Source organism: Callorhinus ursinus, unplaced genomic scaffold, assembly GCF_003265705.2.
Source record: "Callorhinus ursinus isolate GAN/ISIS: 27379988/994484 unplaced genomic scaffold, GSC_fseal_2.0 scaffold2, whole genome shotgun sequence".
NCBI lineage: Eukaryota > Metazoa > Chordata > Mammalia > Carnivora > Otariidae > Callorhinus > Callorhinus ursinus.
The window spans coordinates 44,761,742-44,787,021 of record NW_027397064.1 but is presented as its reverse complement, the minus strand read 5'-3'; the positions used below and the strand labels follow the sequence as shown (position 1 = coordinate 44,787,021).

The window sequence follows — 25,280 nt, the reverse complement described above, 5'->3', positions numbered from 1 at the left end:
TCTAATTTCTGTTTTGAGTGACAGGAAGGTCAGTTGGTCAATTGGTGGTTCATTCTGTTTTGTTTAGCTGTCAGAATTGTTTATATTTTTTTAATTGAGCCAATTTTTTTATGTTATTATATAAATTCTATTCCCAATTACAGTCATTTGGATTCTTGAAGTCATCTATTGTGCCCCTATATTTTGTCTTTTTCTGGCTTAACATTTTTGGTACCTTGACTCTGTGATCAGACATTATTTTCTTCAATTGCTTCACTGTTGTGATAAGCCAAATCTTTTAACATCCTCTTTTCCTCTTACAAAGTCAGTCCATAGTGACAGAGTAAAGGACTGGTCTGATTAGAGATTTGGAATTTAATACTTTGCATCCTGGTATATTCTGGCTTGTAGCATTGTTTTCACTAGGCAGTCCCACTGCTGCCTCATTAGTTCACAGCAAGCATTTGCTCAGTTAAGTCACAGATTCTTTCACGAAGAAGCTTTGTTAATATTACATCTGACTTTATAGAATTAGTGCGGGACTTTATTTACATCCTTGCTAAATTCAAACTTGTTTGCAACCCTAGGACTTTGTATACTAGGGGACTATTATTCTCTTTTTGACTTCTGATTTTGGCATGCAATGTAATTGCTATGCTGCTTAACTTCATGTCATTCAGATATTTAACGTGCTTGCACATTTTGACTTGTTACGTGGAAAATAAAAAGCGATTATTTAATCTAATGGGTCTCAGTTGTATTAGTTTTAAATCTACAGTGATAGGTGGTCGGTCTCCTAAAATGGTAATTAAAAATGTACTCCACGTCCACTGTAACTAGTTGCGTTTTAGTAATGCTACAATAAGGAATTTGGGAAGATTTCACTGAGGAACTGATGCTACAGTTTAGATCTGAAAGTTGAATACATTTAAATAGGCTGGGGTGGGAGGATAGGCAAGATATTCAATTATAGGATACATTAATGATTTGATTTTATATAAATTACAGTAGAAAGTTTAAGATTTTTAAAGCAAAGGATGACAAAATCATATCTGTATTTCATCTAAAGCTTTGAAAATATTCTGGCTGCATTGTTTAGAATTGAATGAAGGTGGTGAAGGGGATTTACTGAGGCTAGATAACACAAGGGTGACGGTGGTGGCAGTAGAAATGAAAAAAGTTGCATAGATTGGAGGGCTGTTGCAAGGCTAAATCCACAGAGTCTGAGGAAGAAGGACAGGGAAGAAAATTGAGACGATGCCACAGATTGCTCCTAATTCAACTAGATGGCTGGTGGTAGTATTCTCAAAGATGGGTCACTCTGGAAGAAAAACTGCTTTGCTTAGGAGGAGGTACATGCTATGGATTTGTTTCAGACATGTTGACTTTGAGATGCTTTTAAGATGATGTATTTCATGGCTGCATAATATTCCATATTGTATATAAATAACACATCTTCTTTATCCACTCATCTGTTGATGGACATCTTGGCTCTTTCCATGGTTTGGCTATTGTGGACATTGTGCAGCCATCAGAAGGAATGCCGTTTGCAACGACGTGGCTGGAACTGGAGGGTATTATGCTGAGCGAAATAAGTCAATCAGAGAAAGACATGTATCATATGATCTCACTGATGTGAGGAATTCTTAATCTCAGGGAACAAACTGAGGGTTGCTGGAGTGGTGGGGGGTGGGAGGGATGGGGTGGCTGGGTGACGGACACTGGGGAGGGTATGTGCTATGGCGAGTGCTGTGAATTGTGTAAGACTGTTGAATCACAGACCTGTACCTCTGAAACAAATAATACATTATATGTTAAAAAAGAAGATAGCAGGAAGGGAAAAATGAAGGGGGTGGAAATCGGAGGGGGAGACCAACCATGAGAGACTATAGACTCTGAGAAACAAACTGAGGGTTCTAGAGGGGAGGAGGGTGGGGGGATGGGTTAGCCTGGTGATGGGTATTAAAGAGGGCACGTACTGCGTGGAGCACTGGGTGTTATACGCAAACAATGAAGCATGGAACACTACATCAAAAACTAATGATGTAATGTATGGTGATTAACATAACATAATAAAAAAAGATGATGTATTTCAAGAGCCATAAAAAGATATATACCCTTTGACCAAGAAATCCCAAGTCTCTGGGAATATAGCCTAAAAAATAGTGTGAAATATGGGAAAAGTTATGTCTAAAAAGGTCCATTGCAGTGTTTTTTATTAATTGGAAAAATTGAAAGTAATATTTGTGCTCAAAAATAGAGGAATAATTTAATAAACCTTTGTCGACTTACTAAATGCAATATTATTTAGCAAATTAAATGACTAAATAATAAGCTAAAGAGTTTTAAAAACTCTTTAGGTACATGGAAAGAGTTATATAATACTAAATTATAAAAATAGTTAACACACTTTGTATATAACAAAACAGTAAAAACAAATGAATATGAACTAAACTGCAAAAATGTAAGAAATTGCTTAATAGGATATTAAAGTTACAGGTGCTGAATAGATCTTAAAATTACAGGTGTATATATTTCTTTTCCTTATTTAAGTAACATGCTTAAATTGTTTTTGATTTTTTAAAAAGTATTGCAAATTTAAGGACAAGTCTTGTTTCTCAAGATTATAGTTTGTTTTTAATTAAGTCTTTTTCCTGAGGTTAGAAATAGTTAAAACTTGTAACTTTTCCCCAAGATTTGTGAAATAGAATTAAACAACTCTTATTATTTCTATTTTATGCCTTTAGGATAGAGGCTGATCTTTATATTCAGTCATAGTTGTAAGAATTTTCATGCTAAGAAAAAAGAAACTTAGGGGCTCCTGGGTGGCTCAGTTGGTTAAGCGACTGCCTTCGGCTCAGGTCATGATCCTGGAGTCCCGGAATCAAGTCCCGCATCGGGCTCCCTGCTCAGCAGGGTGTCTGCTTCTCCCTCTGGCCCTCCTCCCTCTCGTGCTGTCTCTCATTCTCTCTCAAATAAATAAATAAAATCTTAAAAAAAAAAAGAAAAAAAGAAAAAAGAAACTTAGCTAATAGTTACATTTAAATTCATTCTCTCTGGGGTGTCTGGGTGGCTCAGTTGGTTAAGCAACTGCCTTCGGCTCAGGTCATGATCCCGGAGTCCCGGGATAGAGTCCTGCATCTGGCTCCCTGATCAGCAGGGAGTCTGCTTCTCCCTTTGACCCTCCCCCCTCTCATGCTCTCTCGCTCTCTCTCATTCTCGCTCTCAAATAAAATAAATAAATAAAATCTTAAAAATAAATAAATAAATAAATAAATTCATTCTCTCTGTGTTTTTGTATGGTATGTACAGTGCAGTAGATACGTAATTTTCATGAACTAAAAATCTGAGTTCTAGGAGTACTGCATAAATTTAATGACAGTTAATTGCATTATTTAGTTCTAAGAGCCAAGAGAGTTCTATTTTCAAATTTAGACAATTTTGTATTTTTAAATTGTAAAGATTCTGTCTTCATGAATAAGAAAAGAAATGAACTATATCCTTGTGAAACTGTTTAGTCATTTTATTATACTAAATGAGACTTGAAATTTTAATTTCATTTTGTGTTTTTAAAGTCACTAAATATTAACTAATTTTCATTGCCCTATTTTACCAATAAGTTTGTTAGCATCAGCAACATTGCTTCACTTTGTCAGTTAGCATAAATTATATATCACTGTGGACCAGAGGACTTTATTTAAAAATTTTCACTTTGGGTGCCTGAGTGGCTCAGTCGGTTAAGCATCTGCCTTCAGCTCAGGTCATGATCCCAGAGTCCTGTGGGCTCCCTGCTCAGCTGGGAGTCTGCTTCTCCCTCTCCCTCTGCCCCTCCCCCTGCTCATGCTTTCTTTCTCTCTCTCTCTCTCACTCTCTCTCTCAAATAAATAATTGAAATCTTTTAAAAAATTAAGAAATAAATAAATAAAAATTATTACTTTGGAAAATGGTTTATTTTCTATTTTTTAGAGCAGATATTTTTAATCTATTATACAATCATAATAAAGTTTTTCCTACTCCAGAGACAGTATTCATTTAAAAATCTTGTGTAAGGAGAGAATATATTTAAGAGTAAAGTCATGAAGTTTTATTAAGTTATATATAAGCAACTGATATGACATAACTAATTATAAAGGCATTGACTGAGAACTGGCAATTTGTTTTGAGCAAGAAACTTTTGATAACTTGTTGCAAAATATAGTACAGTAAATTTAATTCCTTAAGAAATGTTTTCCATATTTTAGGATAAAAATTCTTTTCAACTGACTTTGATACATTTTTACATAATTTACTAAAGAAAACATGTCAAATATAAAAATGTATACAAATGCTTAATTAGCTGTATTCAGAGGGGAGTTTTTTAAAGTCACTTTCTAATGGTGCCTAGATAATGTTATAAATCAAAAGTGCCATTAAAAAGTATTTATGTGGATTCCTCAAAGTAACTGATCTTGAAGATGTTTAAAAAGGCACAGGTTTCCAAAAACAGCAATTCTGATGCAATCTCTAGATCCTGTGATTTTGAAGCCATGAGAGACAATCGTTGTTTGGTTCATATATTATTCAATATACTCTGAATATCTGATGGACTGTGGGCCAAAGCTGGTTCTCTAGTTACATATGTATCTAACATCCAGCTGCCTGATAATTTCTGGGTTTGGATTATTGTGATGTACTACTACTCTAGCTGATTCTGAAGCTGCTAATGTTCCAAGACAATTGTTGAAGAAGAAAGAAGTGGCAGAGGAAGAGGAGGGAGATAATGACAATCGTAATGAAGATACAATGTACAGCTACTCACTCTTCACACTGCATTCTATAATTATTGGTGGTGATCAAAATTATGAAAACCATGTTAATGAGTAAAATATTGTATGCACGTTTTGGAATTTCCTTCCCATTAATTTAAAACATCACTTGTTGATTGGTTAAATCAAGAAATTGGAGTTGACTCTCCCTCCCAAAAAAAGGAAGTATATTTCAAGTAAAATTCAAAATATAAGTTAACTATATTAGTGATGACCTCCCAAACAAGGAAAAGTAATCTAACCATAATATATTTACATTATTAGATTTAATAATATATATCAAATTCCATTGCCATTATTCACACAAAATACCAGTTTCTGTAATGTACCATGTATACTGGCACAAAAATTGGCCTAGAAGTTGAAAATTCAATTAAGAAAGCCTATAATATTTGACAGTTTCTAAAACAAATACAGATGGATTTACATAATGATTTTCGCTCTCTTCTCACACATGATTTTGTTTTTATATGTCTACTAATTTTGTAAAGTTGGGTTTCAGATTTTCACCAATCTCTGCTCTATATATTTTACAAAATCAAGATAAGTTCAATATATTTCAAATTATTTTAAACATTCAATTTATTTTAAATGTTATGTCGTCTATATTTCATATATTTTATCAGCACATGACATAAACATGCACATGGCACTGCATTCACCAATGACAACTTGTAAATTAAAAAATATTTTACATGTACTTACTTGAAATAAAAGAATATGCCAAGCGAGATAAGCAGTGAAGCAATAGATAATCCATGTCCAATTATAGTCAGGTAGAACAAATTCAGTGCAGTCTACAATTTGTGTGGATAAAAAAACAAGTAAGGCTCATATCAGTAATATAATCCTCCATCTGTATAAGCTCAAATCAATAGAATAAACTGTATTTTTAAAAATATGTGCTCTGATAGCCTTACCATTTAGCTTGCATTAGATATTTGAATACATCTGGAATGAAGAGTATATGCAAATTTATCAAGTGACAGCAAAATTTATAAATTGTATGCCCTTTTTATTTAAGAAATTAGAAGTCATATGATAGGAAGGAATAATTTTATTGATCTAGGTTGTGTAATATATGAAACTAGCATTTTATGTTTTGGAAGATATCGACAATTTTCACTCTATCACTTTGTGCACATTAAATCAAATGCTATGTAATTATTTTTGTGTGTTTTCTTTAGATAAGGCTTTCTTTCCTACTGGGTTTTTCTTTTTCCCTTGAGAATTTGAAACTCTAAGACAAATCTCAATATAGTAATTATAGGAGTCTCTGATCTGCTTTGATTTTTTTATTTTTCTGTATTCCATCTATTTGTAACTTATTTTATTGTGTATTTTTATAATTCTCTTTAAACCTTTCTCTGAATAAGCAAAGAATACATGATTTATAATTATAATGATAGCTGACAGTTACCAAGTGCTTATTCTATGCCTGTAGTTTTCTAAGGTTTTTTCTTGTATTAAGTCAATCCCTATGAAAACCTTGAGAGTGGGTTTATTGTTATCTTCATTTTATACACAAGGGAACTGAGGCAGAGAGGGGTTATAGCTTGCCTGCGGGCATCTAGCTGGTAAAGAGCAGGAAGTGGAAATCAGATTTCAGGACTCAGTTTCAATCACTGACAAACTTCTTCTGTGTCCCTCATGTGCAAACATATGCAGGCACTTTCTATAAAAGCTTAATTGTTGTGACAAACTGTGACTAACCTTGACTTTAATGTATGGTCTAAAAGTGGGAATGTGAGCAAGAATAACCTAGCAGCCAGTCGGAAGGACAGCCTTCTGTTGAGGGACAGAGAGAGCTATTTAAACCCTGCTGGGCTTCCCTTGTTTACTTGAGCACAATTCCTGAACTTAGTTCTCAAAATTCCAATACCAATGAAATGTTCCCTTTTCTTATACTTTTAAAGTATGTTTTCTTTGGGAAATTTGAAACTCCAATACTGACACATTGACTTGTAAATACAGTATTACCTAACACGATTGCTTCCTCAACGTCATGACAGAATGAATGATTATTTCCACAAAGATTTTTCTCCGTTGTTTTTCTCAAAGTATATTATGAAAAGACTTTACAATAGAATAGAACACAAAGCAAATTTTCTCCAATACCGTATCAGCAACTAACTTTTTAAAGAGTATCAATTACATTTCCATTTATATGTATTCCATACCTTCACTTTCTCCTGTGTGTTAACATTACACTGGGTATAATTTGTCCATGTTCGGTTGCTTTCTGGATGTCTAAACCAGTTTCCATCTTGGTCACAGATCTTTGTAACTTTTTCTTTAAAATTAAAAAGGAAAGAAGAAAATGGTAACTTAGTTAACTTAGGGTTTATTTAATATCAAGCAGATCTGTATATACATTTCTGCTTTTACCTGATGGGTCGAAGTCTTGAAAGTAATCAGGGCAGTGCTGTATTGACTCAGTTCCCGCAGCAACATCATTCCAGCATAACCACCCATCCCAGGTTCTGTTGCAGTAAATGCCTGAAGGGGAGAGTAAACATCCGTGATTACTAGTCCCTCTAGTAATAATACCTGAAGATGTAAAGTCTTACTGGTGGGTTCATACTGACGTGAAATACAGACCACTGACTGAAAATGAAGACATCTTATAAAAGCTATAGCTATTACTTAAATTTTTCACCAAGTATTATTGGAATAACTGCAAAATTCAATTTAGAAATATCTATAAGAGTATATTTAAAAGTTTAACTTTAATTTCAATTCTCAAAGGTAGCCATTCATTCAATAAATCAAACAGTCTTTGCTGGTTGTCCTTAACCATAAAGGTAGTAGTTAGTGTCCCTACGCTTAAAATTTTTAAAAAATATGGGAATTTAGAAAATGTGTTATCTTAGAAAATGTGTTATCTTAGGAATTGTGTTCTTAGGGCAAGGTGTTAGTATTTTCTGGAAAAAAAATGGACACTCCAACATTTCCCATTTCACTACATTGACCCTAACAGGTATTTAAACCCCTCTACCAAATTCTAGCTCTTACTTGCCTTCCTTTACTTTTCAAAACACAGAGTGTTTAACATTCTCACAGTTTCCTTTTACCAACCTGAAGAGAAAGTACCTCTTACATGAAAAAATATAAATTTTTTTAAAGGCATAGAGAAATAAAATGACCAGTGTTCCAATGTTGTAACAGTCTATAATCAAAGAAAATAATTTTCCACCTTGTCAGGCAAGCATCTGCCTGACTGTTGTATGAGATGTTTATTATTTATAACAGATTTGTGCCACAATCTCAGAATCAATCTAACCTTCATGGGGGTAGGAAAATTCTACTGGCCTGAAACTATAAATAATTCTAATTAAAAAAAGAACTCAGATCATCTCAGTTTTTTCCTCCTGTGATTTTTCAAACACTTACTTAAATAGTCTGCATTCATATATTACTAAATAAAATGTATATTGTGGCCTATCAGAGAAGAATTCCCTGATAGAAAGCATCTCAAAGAAGTCCTTATCACTGGTCCAAAAGATTCTATCTAATTAATGACAACACTGGCAGTATGATAGATTGGAAGTTCAGAAACTTTCAAACTGTGTTGTATGGCATTTGAGCGAGACAGGAATAGGTATTCCATTAAAAGAGTTTCTATGGTCAAAAGATTTGCGGGGTGCCTGGGTGGCTCAGTCAGTTAAGCGTCTGCCTTCGGCTCAGGTCATGATCCCAGGGTCCTGGGATGGAGCCCCACATCGGGCTCCCTGCTCAATTGGAAGCCTGCTTCTCCCTCTCCCAACCCTCCTGCTTGGGTTCCCTCTTGCGCTGTGTCTCTCTGTCAAATAAATAAATAAAATCTTAAAAAAAAAAATTAGGGAAGCACAAAGTTAAAATAACGACATTCTTTATTGCAAGACTTTCTAGATTATTTAAAATTACAAAGTCTGTTATGAAGCTCCAACAGGAAGATTGATTATGCAGTGATTCTAAAATTATTTTATCACAAAATTATCTCATAAAGATATTCCTGTTGTTTGACAATTAGATTTGAAGACTATTTTTACATATATCTACATGATCTGGAAGGGTTTAATTCAATCATTTTAAGCTTATAACACTTAGATTTTAATGGAATAAAGTGAGAAGCCAGATGGATTAACACAGAATTTGTATACAATTCATGTACTTGATAATTTAGCCCCTATTGACATAATATCAGATAGTTTGTCATTGTCTGTATATTTCAAAGATATTTTTAACTGAATAAATTCCTCATAATAAAAATGTTTGGATAGATATATGTAAATACTTCTCAAAAGATAAGCATATTATATTGTTCAGTAGATTCTTCATTAAGAAGAATTGTTCGTTAAGATTCTAAAAGTTGCCCAGTGTGGAAAAATCACTTTTTTCCTCACAAGCAAGTTAATTTTGTCCGTTATAAATATTAATAATACCCTACTTTTAACATTTTGTTTATATAAGAAACATTATATATTATACCATCCAATATTTTTCCAAGAATTTTAGGATCTTTGTTTCCACTGATAATTTATAAATATCAAGTCTTTACATTTTGCTATGTTTTGTTGTGAGTTTTGCATTTTCTATTTTGAAGATATACCCTGTCTTTAGTGTTGCCAGATAAAATACAGGGCCTGGTTTTGGTTTTGATTTTTGATTTTGCTTTTGTTAAATCTGGCAACTTTAATTGTGCTACTCATCTGTGTATCTTCAGAATCAAGGCAGACATCTGGCATTTAGCAGTCCCTCAGTAATGTTACAAAAATATCTAAAGAATATCTTAATAGAAACAGAAGCACTTAGACTTCATTAGCATTGCTACTAAATGTATTATGCAAAGCACATTATACAAAAAAATTATAATTTTGTTGTGCAAACTCCTATCAAGCAGCTTGTGAAAAAAAGAAATACGAATTACATAAACTGAAGATCAACAGCCACCAATTTAATTCAAGACACACATTTGATATTTTAAATATCTTTGTACCATAAGAAATGTTACTAAAAATATTCCTGTTACACATACTTTATTAGAATTTTTTAAAAGAAGCAAGATAAGTTATGTCATAAAATGCTCAAATATAATTAAGAATGCACACATGTCAGGAAAGCTAACAACTAACCCATTTTTTTATAATCTTAAGTATTTTATTTTCTTAATTTTTATTGTTATGTTAATCACCATACATTACATCATTAGTTTTTGATGTAGTGTTCCATGATTCATTGTTTGTGCATAACACCCAGTGCTCCACGCAGAATGCGCCCTCTTTAATACCCATCACCAGGCTAACCCATCCCCCCACCCCCCTCCCGTCTAGAACCCTCAGTTTGTTTTTCAGAGTCCATCGTCTCTCATTAACCCATTTTTAGTAATGGACCTAAGGAACCCATAAATGATGTAATGGAGTAGTTTTCTTTTAAAAATATATCAAATGCATTTAAAATTAAGAAGTCATGTTTACCTTCTGTTTGTTGAATAGGGTCTTGCATAATTTTTTGGTAACATTCATATTGAGCCGTCATGATTTTATTTCTAGTATAGACACCCAACTGACTTAAGCCTTCAATGTTCTCTTCTGATTCTGCTATGTCAAGAATCTAAGGGATTAAAAAAAAAAAAAAAGAAACAACTTCAGAATTGTGAGAATGTCCGTCAGAGGCATTCTGTCACAGTGGGAAACAGTCACTGCAATGATATGCTACATGGTCATTTGGCTCTGGTGGGGGAAATCCCTGATCTGAAGTGTTTGCCAATTTTCATGGTTTAAATATCCCCACCATGGGGGCAAGTGGGTGGCTCAGTCGATTAAGTGTCTGCCTTCGGCTCGGGTCATGATCCCAGGGTCCTGGGACTGAGCCCCGCATTGGGCTCCCTGCTCGGCGGGGAGTCTGCTTCTCCCTCTGCCCCTCCCCCTGCTTCTGTTCCCTCTCTCATTGTCTCTGTCAAACAAATAAATTTCTTTAAAAATAAATAAATAAATAAATAAATAAATAAATAAATAAATAAATATCCCCTCCATGTTTAATTTCAAGTGCCCCCAAACAGCTGCCAATGGCAGCTCTGGGAAGTGTAGTCTATAGACAGTTCTCAGAAGTCTGTGGGAGCTGGCTCGACATGTGTTCTGGAATACAAACAGGGCTGTACTCAAAGTCCACCTCTACTTTTTCACCTGCTCTGTGAATATAGGCAAGATATTTAATCCTCTGCTTTCTTATTGTAAAATGGGGTAAAATAGTATCAAGATAACAGAGGGGAAGTATCTGACACATGGCAAATATTCAAAATTGTCGTCATTTTTATCACCATATTTTGATAATCACAATATTGAGAATATTCATTTATGGTGTGGGTAAATGGAATTTTCATTGAACGCACATCAATAAATGTTTTTGGACAAGCTATATATTTATGATCTTCCAGTTTAGTAGCACTATTTTAAGCTTCACTTCAGTTTTAATATCTACATGACTTTTTGTTTGTTTTGTAACATGAAGCTGTATAACCTCTCTTCAACCTTATTTCTTCTTCACTTTTCCATTATTTCTATTATTTTCCATAAGCAGTAATTTTCTTTTATTTTGTCCCCTTATTCTTTTTTTAAAATTTAAATTCAATTAGCCAACATATAAGTACATCTTTAGTTTTTGATGTAGTGTTGATTCATTAGTTGCATATAACACCCAGTGCTCATCATATCATATGCCCTCCTTAATGACCATCACCCAGTTGCCCTATCCCCCCCACCCACCTCCCCTCCAGCAACCCTCAGTTTCTTTCCCAAAGTCAAAAGTCTCTCATGGTTTGTCTCCCTCTCTGATTTCTTCCCATTCAGTTTTCCTTCCCTTCCCCTATGATCCTCTGCTATTTCTTATATTCCACATATGAATGAAACCATATGATAATTGTCTGTCTCTGCTTGACTTATTTCACTCAGCATAATACCCTTGCGTTCCATCCACGTTGATGTAAATGGTGGGTATTCATCCTTTCTGATGGTTAAGTCATATTCCATTGTATATATGAACCACATCTTCTTTATCCATTTTTCTGCTGAAGGACATCTTGGCTCCTTCTACAGTTTGGCTATTGCGGACATTGCTGCCATGAACATTGAGGTGCAGGTGTCCCTTCTTTTCACTACATCTGTGTCTTTGGGGTAAATACCCAGGAGTGCAATTGCTGGGTCATAGGGTAGCTCTGTTTTTAAATTTTTGAGGAACCTCCACACTGTTTTCCAAAGTGGCTGCACCAACTTGCATTCCCACCAACAGTGTAAGAGGGTTCCCCTTTCTCCACAACCTCGCCAACATTTGTTATTTCCTGTCTTGTTCATTTTAGCCATTCTAACTGGTATAAGGTGGTATCTCATTGTGGTTTTGATTTGTATTTCCCTTGTCCCCTTATTCTTGATTCTCTGTTCTCTAGCCCAAACTTGTATTTAATAAAGTCTAAATAGTAATATTCCCTCAGTGTGTGGCACCACTCAATTTCACTATAGCCTGCCCACCATTTAACATTCACCCTCTCTCTCATTCTTTGATTAGTTTTAATTTCCTAATAAAGATTTATGAAGCAGTTGTGCTGTAATAAATGTAAATTTACAGCATCAAGAAAATTAGTATTTTTCTCCTGTTCTCAGGAAGTTTATAGAATTGCATAAAACCAATATCATTTTTATTCTTAAAAACTCAGATTTGCACACTGTCTGGATGAATTCAAGAAAAATGGTCACAATCCTTAAATTACAATAATCAGATTGGTAATCTGATACAGAATTACCTGCAGGCAACCAGAGTTGGCAGGTGCAGCTCATTGGCACGCTCAGTGGAGGAAGCGAGCTGTAGAAACAGGAGTCCTGCTTCTTGAATTCTAGTCTATTTACCTAAGATAACATCTAAGCTCAGGATTTGGACTGCTCCTAGACTGGAGAATGTTTTCAAATACAAATGCTGACAGGAATGTAGTCTTGCTTTTTTTTCCATTTAGGTTTTCTATATTTTTCTTGAGTTTCTTTGTTTGAATCTTTTTATGCTTGAAAACACCACAGGAAGATTATTTGCTGGCACAGAATTAGATGAGATTACATCTCTCAGTTTCTAATACATATAATGAGATAAGAGTACCATCACTCTTTTCATGTGGGACAGAGAAAAATGTGAACTAGATATATCTGTAAATAAAGATAACATGATATGTATAAGGAACACGACCCCTCCAGTACAGCAATAGGCTTGTATTCATCCTTAGTCTACCTTCCACCTTCAGCCTCACATTCCCCGCACGTGCATGCAGGGGCATGCATGAGTGCACACACTCACAGACACACCTGCCCCAAGCTTAGTATCAATGCCTGTCAGAAAACAGACACTTAATACTTATTTGAATGAATGGGTAAGGAAATTAATTTAAAACAGTGCTTGGTTTCAATTAATACAAACCAATCAGTTGGCAGAATGAGAGAAAAACCAACAGGTTGGAATCTGCTTTTTAAATAGATCTAACTCAGAATCAACAGGTCTGGCTGAAAATATTTAATCTACTAGGTATAACTACAATACAGAGCCATTTCATTTTTCTTTCAAACTGATAATTACCTTTCTCTGGTGTCTTTTACATTTTATCATTGACCTTCCTCACTCTGTCATCCCACCCCCACTGCCACTGCCTCACCATCCTATAGTGCCTCCCATTGAATAAAACCTGAAAGTGTACGCTAAAAGGTAATAAAATATTGCTTTGTGGATTAAAAATGTACTTAATTTATGCATCAAATACCTGCATGTCATTCTGTTGTTATTAACCCTTATTAATTATAGGTTTATTGGAAGTTAAAACAAATAATCATAAATAGAGAGTTTTATTAGAGGAATTTATGCTTACCATAAAAAAAGGCAAGATTAGCTGTAAATACAGGATGCACTTTTTCTCCATCATTGAACCCAAAATGAAATATGCTATACAATATAAATCAAACTGCAAAGAAAATGAAATAAATATAATTAATCAATATTTATGAAATATAGATGGTACTCAATGGTAAATTTTTAAAAACTATACAATAATTTTGCTTTAAGGATTTGATTAATAGTTTTATGTATTGCAAATGTTAAGAACATTGGATGCTTGGGTGGCTCAGTCAGTTAAGCATCTGCCTTTGGCTCAGGTCGTGATCCCAAGGTCCTGGGATCCAGCCTCTCAGCGGGAGTTTGCTTCTCCCTCTCCCTCTGCCCCTCCCCCTGCTTGTGTTCTCTCTCTCTCTCTCTCAAATAAATAAATAAAATCTTTAAAAAAATGTTAAGAGCATTATGGCTTAAAGTACTAAAGAGCCTAAATACATTTTAGTCTTACAAACAGGAAAGCTTCTTACATATATATTTTTAAGTAATAAGAAAACATCTTGTTTTCTTTGCCTTTACCAAAATTGGAATAAAATGATTAAAGTATCAAAATAAAGAGCTTCACAAGGACATACAAGCACAAATTTTGATAGTGTATTTTCCTATAAAGCTCACCTTTATTTCCTATAAACATGAATCTCATTTTTAATTTTCTGACTCTTCAATAATTTAAGGGGGAAAATTGTTCTCAGGCCAGTATCTTAAGAATCAACAACCATATGTCATAAAAATGGCCTTATAATTTAATAAAAATTCATCATTTAATCAGGAGATAAGAGATTCCCTAAGTCATCTGTTATTAAAATAAAGTTACAGGAAATGGCCAATACCACATAAAGTATTTCTGTTAAATATTTCTGAAGGTAGATACAATTCTGAGCTAATGAAAATGGCCTCTAAAACAATACCCCTAACTTCTTAATTCTTAGAGACAAACATTGCTGGACTTGCTTACTCACTATAAGGCCAATGAGCAACCTACTCTGACAGTATTTTTATGAGATATAAATTATCATGGTATAGTCATAATGTATTTACTTAACTGAATGTGTAAGAAGTATTTTTCAAGGCAAGGGAGATTTTAAAAACCGATCAATAGATATTTGCCAGAAAACTATGAACTTAGATTTAATTTTGTTAAGAAAGTTGTCATGATTTTTATTATAGGGCCAATATTAGGGGCAAAGAATTATAAAAGCCATTTCCACATATTATACTTATTATTTTTATTATCACATGCAACGAGAGCACACCAATTTCTAGAACATAGAATCTGTATCATTGCTTGCCCTCACCAATGACTCACCCAGACACAGCTTTTCTTTTTAACTGTAGCAATCTTCAAATAATGTTTTCTCTTGTATCAGCTGGGTTTTTATTATTAGTTGATCTAAAAAAATATATAACCAAAAAATCAGTAAAATTAATACAAAAAATGTATTAATTTTAGATATTAAAAAACATGTAACAGAAGGAAAACAATGAATCAGAGTTTTTGCAATTTAGTAATTAATGCATTGATATTTTAGTTTTTATTACATTTTACCACGAGAAAATTTAATTTTCCAATACTTACATACACAATTGTCTCCAGACTCAAATCACATTTTCCCTCGGATCATATTGGACGTTGTCTTGAAGAATTTCTTAAATCCAAGGGTCATGACCTGAAATGTTGATTGAGGTAATAATTTAATGTTATTTCAATGAGCCAACAAAATTTCCATGGTAAATTGAAATTTTCAAAGAAAATACCACTATTAAAATATTTTTATTAAGCTATTCCAATCTTTAAAAATCTCTTTTGCTTACAATACTTGAATTTTTTCACAAATATTTGTTGTTTTCCATTATTTGGGGAAACAAATTAATTTCCATTCATCCAAGATGGTTAAGATATTGAAATTTTAAACTACAGTTTAATTTTCCTTAAAATGACTTTTTTTAATAACGTCTTTGAGTGTGTTAATAGTCTTAGTTACACATATCCATTCTCAAAGCCAGAAAACATATCTGATTGATCCATGTCTCTTTGGTTACTGGCAGTTAACTTACATTGGCTGTATAAATGAATGAGTAAATGAATGAAAAAAAAAATAAACCAATAAACTACTTTAGGATTTTAAACTTACAATCAAGAAAAAATAATCATAACTATATTAAACAACTGCCCTTTCTTCTCTTTGAAGGCTTTGATAGTGTTGTAATCTACACTGACAATGAAAATTGGAAAAGAAAAGTTCTTATACCAGCAATTTTACTTTCTTAAAAAAATAATGTCCTGAAAAATATTTATTTTTCAAGTTCTGTGGTTGTTTGGGTATTGAATAAACAATAGTTTACTCTACTGACTTTGGAAGTCTTTATAAAGGTTAAGCCAAACTTAAAGCATTGGTAGTTCACATTTCTTTGTACTAAATATACAAATAAGAATGTAAAGAAATATTATTCTATTTGGAAATCAGATAGGTTTTTTTATGCAACAATGCTTTGATGATTTACACATGAGTCAGGATTAAACTAACTATAATATGTACCTGGGCTCAAAAACTGAAGGGAAAAGTCCTTCAAAAACATGTTTGGAGTTTTGCCAAACCCAGTATATTTGAAAAACATTTCACCCAACACTAGCAGTTGTTTGTGTTGCTTATCTAATCAGAGGCTTTAAAATCAGAGTTCCAAAAAGTATGTTAGTGAAATACCTTTTAGTGTTTACTAGATTATCCTGGCACCTGTAATTTAAGAAGACTTTATTCATTTCACTAAATACCAATGCAAATAATTCCACTTTTATAACCCCCTGCTTTACCCTATTTCTTAGTGATGTGGAAGATGTGTTACTAGTATCAAGGTTGTTTTTTGCACTGTGTAAACTTGTAGCACTCCTAATCAAGGGGCGGGTCTATAGCCCTGGTTTTATCAAGGATGCAGCAGCAAGTTTGGGTGGCAGTTTTTGAAACACCTGGTGGACACCTGTACTCTCCATGAAGTCTAACAATGACCATTTCAGGTGGTGATCTAAGTCATTTGAGTCATCCACCTGGAAAAGGACCTATCCAATTTTCTTGCCAGCAGACACATGTGGTGAGTGGTAGTTAGGTAGGAATCGCCACTTTCACCAAATGTTCTCAAGGTCAATAATGGAGGTGGTTCTTTGTATACTCCCTCTAATATATTCATTCAGCAAGTCGTTCTCTTTTCTATATTTAGCTTATTCCAAATTTATCTTTGCTAAAATACATTCGATATTAACTGACTAAAGCTGTTAGGTAAATCATTGTAAATCTGTTTCAGATCTTGTTAAATTATTTACTGACAAATGAGTTGCATGGTACCTTGTGAGATACAGTAGTTTCCATAATTCTAAAGAGAGATAAAATACGCAATGAAGGGTCAAGTTAAATTACTAAATCTGCCAGTGGGTTTTTCCGAGTGTCCTTAGGTTTGTTTAGTAGGAAAAGGGCTTATTCAAAACTAAGAAAGCTCTAATTTAAACTCTTAAGTGAATTTGTAATCATAATGGTACTAATAGTAGTTACTGGCATTTTCTCTAACTGCTAGCCTCATGGATCCTATCAGTACTGTTTTATTTTCACTTTTCAAAATTATACAAAGTGGAAGATTTGGTTCTACTACTAGAAACAAAATAATTTTATTTACGGTACACATGGAATAAAAAAAGTAGCTTATTTCTAAATAGTCGTCATTCTTCTTGTCCAAAGAATCACCAACATAAAGTAAAAATGATTTATTTCATCACAGAAAGAACTTTGAAGATGAAGAATGTTGTAAAACCTCAAAGAACTTTTGAAATATAGCTTCCTAGTCACTCAGGACTTTATGTAATCTCATTCTGGTTTCATCTCCTAAAATAACCATTGATCTCTACCACAAAACACTTTTCATAGAGCTACATTTCCAAGTACAAAACTTTTAACCAATCTTTTTTGCCTTCTTCAGTGTAAAAGCATGATTTATTCTGCATTAAAAAAATTATAAATCAGTGTGACCTAATCAATACTATCAGAACACAAAAACCTAAATCCTGTAAATGCATAGCAGTGCCTTGCAAACCTGCTTCTTATTTTCTCAAAATTTTATTATTCCTGTACACACTTTTCATTAATGTGTTTTTCTTTATAACAGTTCTTAGTTTTAGTTGTTACCTAACCCTGATACTAACAGTATATGTTTGTGCCACGATTAAGGAAAAAAAAAAACTTTTAACTTCTACTCCATTTCCAAAGTATCTTGGATTTCTATGGGCCCTATGCCATATTCTCTTCTCCCCTTACTTATCCAGTCACTATAAAGTGGGCTAACAGAAGCATTTCCCATACATACCTCATTTACCACGAAGTGTCCTGAACTTTTGTATGAGCAAAGTGAGGATTTTCTATTTAGTACATGCCTTTCCCTTGTGGCAAATTCAACATGTTACATTTCTTTCTTTGTAATTTGAATTCAGTTAATTAACATATAATGTATCACCCAGTGACCCCATCCCCTCCAACAACCCTCAGTTTGTTTCCTATGATTAAGAGTCTCTTATGGTTTGTCTCATGCTACATTTCTCAATCAAAACAGGGAATAAGCACTCTTCTCCAAACTCAGTTTTTCACACTTGGATGGCAAATGGAAACTTCTTTCTGTCATTCTACACTGTGTAGAAGAGATTGTGCCACTGAGTAAAAATGTCAAAGTACAAGATCCCAGTTACCTCTTATTTTCTCCTCACTGCTTTTTTTTTTTTTTTTTGTCAAAATCCTAAGTCTTTCTGCTAGAATTATTCTTACAAATTACTGTCTTTACTTCCAATAAAATCTTTAAGAAATACATGCCAGGTGGGGTGCCTGGGTGGTTCAGTCGGTTGGGTGTCTGCCTTTGGCTCAGGTCATGAGCCCAGGGTCCTGGGATCGAGCCCCACATTGGGCTTTCTGCCCAGTGGGGAGTCTGCTTCTCCCTCTCCCTCTGCCCCTCGCCTCCCCACTTGTTCTCTCTCAAATAAATAAATAAAATCTTTAAAAAAAAAAAAAAAGAAATACATGCCAGGATAAGGTTTTAACTCCCTACCCCCATCCTGGCCTGGAATGTCCTTAACACTTTTAATACATGAAGCAGTAAAAAAAATTAAAATATAAGGACCTCTTCTTCCTAAATACCTGTCTGATGTAAGAAATTCAAATATAAGTTGTTGTTTTTTTTTTTAAATAACATCACTTGGGGCTTCCATAATTTTTTAGACTATTGAATGAACAGGTACCAAATCTCTATTGTGGCATAAACCAGTGTTCCTCAAATTGTGGGTTCATGGATCACTGGCTTCAGAATCACTACTAGAACTTGCTGAACATGTTAGAATGTCTAGGCTCCACCACAGACCCTCTGAATCATAATCTTTGGGAGAAGAACTAGGAATCTGACTTCAAGGAAATTCTTGGCCTATTAAATTTTGTGAAACACGACATAAATACAACAGCCTAACTGGACCATGCTGAAACCTGGACACACTTCCTCTGTCTCTAGGTACTGCCAAACTATTTTATTTTATATTTTTAAAGATTTATTCATTTATTTATTTATTTGAGAGAGGTGGGGAGGGGCAGAGGGAGAGGGAGAGCGAGAATCTTTAAGCAGACTCCCGGCTGAATGCAGAGCCTGAACACAGGGCTAGATCCCAGGACCCTGATGTGAAATCAGGAGCTGGTTGCTTAACCGACTGAGCCAGCCAGTGTCCACTGCCAGACTATTTTAAAAATAACTACTAAGGGGGCACCTGGCTGGCTCAGTTGGAGGAGCCTGTGATTCTTGATCTCAAAGTCATAAGTTCAAGCCCTGTGGGGCGCCTGGGTGGCTCAGTCAGTTAAGTGGCTGCCTTCAGCTCGGGTCCTGATTCCCCTGATAGAGCCCTGTGTCAGGCTCCCTGCTCAGCAGAGAGGCTGTTTCTCCCTCTCCCTCTGCCTGCCTCTCTGCCTACTTGTGCTCTCTCTCTCTATCTCTCTGTCAAATAAATAAATAAAATCTTTAAAAAAAAAAGTAAGTTCAAGCCCCACGTTGGAAGTAGAGCTTACTTCAAAAAAAAAAAATAAATAACAATAATGACTATCAAGTATAAATCAAGCAAATATTCTACCGTGTTCCCAGGCACAAGAAATGTCTCAGAACTCCCAGAGCAAATTATTCAAATATCTATTTTAAAATGTATCCTGTAATGTTGTAATTATTTTTGTGTGTATCTGTTTATCACCCCAGCACACAATCACACTAGATTGTGAACACAGTAAAAATAGGACATGCATTGTATCTATCTCTGTAACTCCAAACCCGAGGCATAAAGAGAATAAATCAAAATTGCGTTTTGAATGGCTTACTTACAAAATGAAGTTAATTAAGTTGAAAAAACTGGTGTTTGAGGGTGCTCTTAGCCCTATGAAGCACATTAGAATTTCTGACACCTTAAAAAAAAAATCATTGACTAGATTTTACTCTAGGAAATTTGGATTCAGTTTATCATTTGGGGCCTAGGGATAAGCATTTTTTCCAAGTTTCTAAGGTGATTCTAGTATATAGCTAAAGTTGAGAAGCAGTGGTACAGATAAAAGAATTCTGTGGTAGGTGGAATAATAAGCCCCCAAGTATTTCCATGACCTAATCTCCAGAATCTGTCATTTCAAGATTATGGACCTTAAAGTAGGAAGATTATCCTAGCTTACCATGAAGTATTCTAGTAGGCTAAACTAATCATTTGAGCCCTTCAAAGTAGAAGAGGAAGGTTGAATAGTCAGCCACAGAGATGCCACAGAAGAAAAGGAAGCAGAAGAGATATGGCACAGTTAACAGCTTTATGAGGGAGCCCACGTACAAGGATCGGAAAGAAGCCTCTAGGAGATAAAGGTGGCTCTTAAATTAATAGCCAGCAAGGAAATGGGGACCCCAGCTCTACAATCTCAAGGAATTGAATTCTGCTAACAACAGGAATGAATCAGGAAGTAAATTCTCTCCCAGAGCCTCCAGAACAGAATTCCTTGATTTTGGCCTTGTAAGACTTGAAATAGAGAAACTAGCCAAGCCCACAGGACTCCTGAACTACAGAGCTGTGACACAATAAATCTGTGTTGTTTTAAGCTACTACATATGTGGCAATTTGTTATAGCCGTAATAGAAAATTAACTGCAAATCTTCACCTGATCAAAAATTACATTTTCCCATCAAATGTAAGTGGTAACTTTTTGCTTCACAACTGGCCAGTCATTCCTCCTAACTTTAGAACACATTTGTCATAGTGCAAGGCAATCACTTTAGCTGAATTTCTTCCAGATGTTCCTAAATTGTTAGGTGATTTTAGGAAATCATTTCAACTCTTTTCTGCTTGGCTTACCCAACTAGAAAATGCGCACTTAATCTTTAGCTCCCTTTTCTATATTGCAGACTTATTGAAAGATATGTGCTGGAGTCAGAGAGGCATAGCTTCAAACTCCAGTTCTTACAACACTTAAACTCACTATTTCCTGACAAGGAAAGGAGTACAAATAGTGGCTTGATCAATGTTGCTTAGAATTTTTATCATAATTAATCTTGTCACGTTCTTTTAAGTGTTAAATTACATAATAGATATAAAGAACTTATAATAAACACCCAATAAGCATTAGCTATTGCTATTATCTTTATTGTTCTATAATTTTAATTAGTTATGGCAGTGTTAATCTCATATCTCATACCTATCTTGGCCAAGGGCATACAGATGCTTAGGGCTGACCCTAAGCTAAGAACTCGGATTCTCCAACTCTAAATCTGAAGCCCTTTGCCCAAACTCTACTGACTTAGAGAACTGAGCCATTTTTTTGGATAATTAGGATTTAGAAAGTGGTGCTGGATACATTTCTGTTTTGCTTTTTCAGTTATTTTGCCTAACCATCCAATTTTCACATTTCATTTCACTTTCATTTATCAAACACATTTTTATTTTTTCTCACACAATTTCTTCTTTTGATTCCTTGTCTTAGTAAAGTCAGGATATTTTACTTTTTTTAAACTTATATTAGTAAGTTTCACAACTCAGACTTGCCATTCTGGTAAGGTACCAAGATAAAAACCACATGCACTTTAATTTAAGAAATACTTCTGGAAATTCAATTAGTCATCTTACCCTATTTATTGAGCATCTACTTTCACCTAGTTGTGTAGGGAGATGTAAGTGAATATAAGTTAAGTTTCCTCAACAAAAATATTTATCAAGTTAGAGAACAGTAATCTTATTTTAGTGGTTTAGTTCATTACTTTTAAATAGAGTCCATAGGACTCATTCATAAGGTTCTAAAGAGGGAGGATTTCACCAACATTTAAGATAGGAAGTTAGTCCTGGTGCTCAGTCAATATGCTGTCATTCAGTGAGCTTGAGCAAGTTACATACCTTCCCAGGTATCTCATTTGTAAAATGAAAGAGTAGAATAAGCTTATTTAAGGCTTGGGTAAATGTTCAAAATTTATGTAAAAGACAGGAGGAACAGTTTTGTTCAAACTAACTCAAATCCAAAATATCCTTGAAATCAAGCCTCTCGGACACAGTTTTTTCTGGCTCAGGAAGACTTTCCCTAGGTTTCTTCCTTCTAATTGCCCAAAGGAGTTTGAGTTTGAATCTAAGACAGTGGAACGTAGACCCATGATTTTTTCTTTTGCTACATGAGAATTCAGGGAAAATGTATCTAGATCAAAAGAAATCACATCTTGATTTCACCTCTTCATATACTGCCTCTTTTTAGAGCTATTCTTATTTTTGAAAGGCTGTTTGGGGTAAGTCTAGTTCTCTCTTCTCCACTGCAGAAAACTGAAATTAGAAAGGCAAACATACTTCTTCATAAGGCCCCTTGCCAGACTTCTACAGAATGGGATCTGATTAATTCATCTAAGCCAAGATATACTTATTGTCATCAATAAGCCCAAATGCTCCTGGAACTGGAAGCCAGCGATTTATGAATTTGGGAGACAATGGGTTTTTATCTCTTTTGCACTTAACAAAAAATGACAGGTAAAAAAATTTTAAATTATACAGCTCAGAAATTACAGGACATGTTAAGGAATGATTCAACAATGCATAAACTCAACAAGGTAATCAATGAAATAGCAAGAAAGATTATTACATTTAATTTATCAAAATCTTATGAATACCTAGTATATAAAAGCATTCTAATAGCCAATTTTAAAAAGTCAATAAAAACCTCCAGAAACTATTTTATTTTGAAGAGACATCAGTGTTTAACTGTAACTATTAAATTCCACGTGCTAAGAAAATATATATTATAAATATTGCCCTACTGACCAATGATACAATTTTCCCTTTTCTAGGGAGATTATAAAATGAATAAAGTAACATCCACCTGATATTTAATAATTAGCCTAATAGAGGGACAACTGTGATAAGTAGAGAGAGGAGTTGTACTGGTTACAAATTCTGATTTGAAAACCCAACTCAACCTCACACTTTCAAGTTAAACAACTTCTGTAAGAATAGCTGTCTCATTTGCAAAATAGCTCCTACACTAAAAGGCTATTGTGAAAATAAAATGAGATAATGTACATAGACTTTTTAGAACTCAGTAAAGTTAGCTATTATTGTTATTACTGTTATTTTTATTATATCACATTAAAATTTTTAGAAACATAAACAAGATTATACATGTTTTTAAATTATTTGCCACAATTTCTGTAGCATTATAAATGAAAATTTACCCTATATTTCAAGGGGTGGTCATATGCATTGTGAGTTTATCTTCTTTAGAAATAATGTGTTTGGTTTTTATTATGTTATTTAAGCCAATTATGAAAATATCAAATAAAGTGAATGGTAACAAGTATATTCCCAAATATGATGTCCATTTAATTAACATAACTGTATATTTCCTAATATTGAACTTAAATAAACTAAAGCTCTAGCAAATTGTTTGTATACATCATAATCAAATAGTCACATCTTAAAGAATATAACATGCTAATCCAGCTAAAAACAAGATATAAAATCTCCCAAATTTGAGTTTAATTTTAGGTTGACTATAATAGCCTTTACTGATACTGTATTGGTACCACAAAAAAATATTGACTCTTTGCTTACTTGCTTATCTAATGAACATTCCAGGTTGAATAGCTGAATAGCCATTAAAGACAGATAAAATTGTGATTAAATTTGGGACTTCATTTTACACTCTGAAGTATGTACTCATGGGAATAATTTTCCCATTGTGGGCATGATTAGCCATTTTCCGGTGATTTTGGTCACCTTCTTTTTATTTGAAAGAGGCAAGTGGCCAAATCTCAGCCCAATTAGTAAAAGGTGGGAGGGAGACTGAAAAAAATGCTTTGTACTTGATGGAAACACTCTCCCTCCAGGAGATCTAATATGGAAAGAATTGCTTGCTCAACGAGCATAGAAACAAAACATATCTTTCCAGCTCTTTGGACTAAGAGCTTTACACCTATTTCCCTTTCATAAAGTCAAGAGTCAAATTCTACGTGAAAACATGTTTTCTCCAAAGGCCATAAAATCAGAAAACATATAATTCCCCTGGAATTTTAATTTAACACAATAGCTCATTATCAATACTGTATTTCTGTTATTTGGGGCTTTCAATTTTTCTAAAAAAAATCAAAATTTATACAGTACCTCCTAGCATATCTCAGCATTTGGGAAGCTGATGATACTGTCGATCCAGCACAATTTCCTTTTTTCCCTGATAAAATGAACCCCTCTTTCCAGCAGAGAATCTCTTCCCTCTGGTTCAAATGAGTCTGTCCTCCTGGTCACAGAGGTAGGAAGTCACTAAAATCTGGTCAGATTAGCATAATCTTCTGATTCTGGTGTGTTTAGGCATGGAAACATGGTCAAGCGACACAATTAGTGTTCTCCCTAGGACTTTTCTATTAGTGTTATCAGGGAAGGTTTTCTCTTTCTGGGGGGTTGCAAAGCAAGTAGGAGAAGGTATATCCTAATGCATCCTGCTTACCATATGGAAAAAAATATTGTAAAATATGAAGTCACTTAGCTGAGAGTTAGGTGGAGATTGGTGGAGAATACGATGACTTTATTAAAGCCTTTGAATCTGGCCACATCCAAAATAAGCTCTAATAATGGACTTCCTCATCAGTGTAGCCAGTAAGTTATATTTTATGCCTATACAGGATTGATTTGGAATTTTGTCTCCAAAACATTTGCAACCAAACCATTTCTAACATTTTTAGAAGTGCTGGTGGAGTGGAAAGATTAATAAGAAGGTTCCATTTTGCGTTTTGCCTCTAGCTTACAGAGCCTGAATGTTTCCCGGTTAGTGACTTTGCTGGGCCTTAGTTTCCTGACCTGTAAAATAAGACGACTTAGAGCTCTTCTCCATTTTGTAATCTAAATATCTACAAATTATTTTCCTTTTCACCAAAGCAAGACATCATTATTCATTCCCAAAGCCTATCGGAAGCCCAGCCAATAGGAGTTCAGAAGCTTTTCTCCCCAAGTATATCTATGAAGTGATTTTTTTTTTTTTAAATCTGAAATAGATTTGGAAGTCTATGTTCTTGGATAGTCCACAACTAGTATGTGCCTACAGCAAGATATTTATAGCT

At 34.2% G+C, this 25,280-nt stretch overlaps 1 protein-coding gene across 4 annotated transcripts in view; it reads right to left on the bottom strand.

Moving 5' to 3' along the window:
* Positions 1-25,280, bottom strand: part of CALCRL (calcitonin receptor like receptor) — a 102,649-nt gene that overhangs the window by 29,864 nt on the left and 47,505 nt on the right. For all 4 annotated transcript variants that reach the window (XM_025848857.2, XM_073881501.1, XM_073881504.1 and 1 more), the window contains 7 exons: positions 15,253-15,343; positions 14,983-15,066; positions 13,660-13,752; positions 10,241-10,376; positions 7,173-7,283; positions 6,965-7,077; positions 5,490-5,581 (listed from right to left, as the gene is read on the bottom strand). In XM_025848857.2, coding sequence (XP_025704642.1) covers positions 5,490-5,581; positions 6,965-7,077; positions 7,173-7,283; positions 10,241-10,376; positions 13,660-13,713 — 506 coding nt within the window. In that variant the 5' untranslated portion in view covers positions 13,714-13,752; positions 14,983-15,066; positions 15,253-15,343. The remainder of the gene's footprint in view (positions 1-5,489; positions 5,582-6,964; positions 7,078-7,172; positions 7,284-10,240; positions 10,377-13,659; positions 13,753-14,982; positions 15,067-15,252; positions 15,344-25,280) is intronic.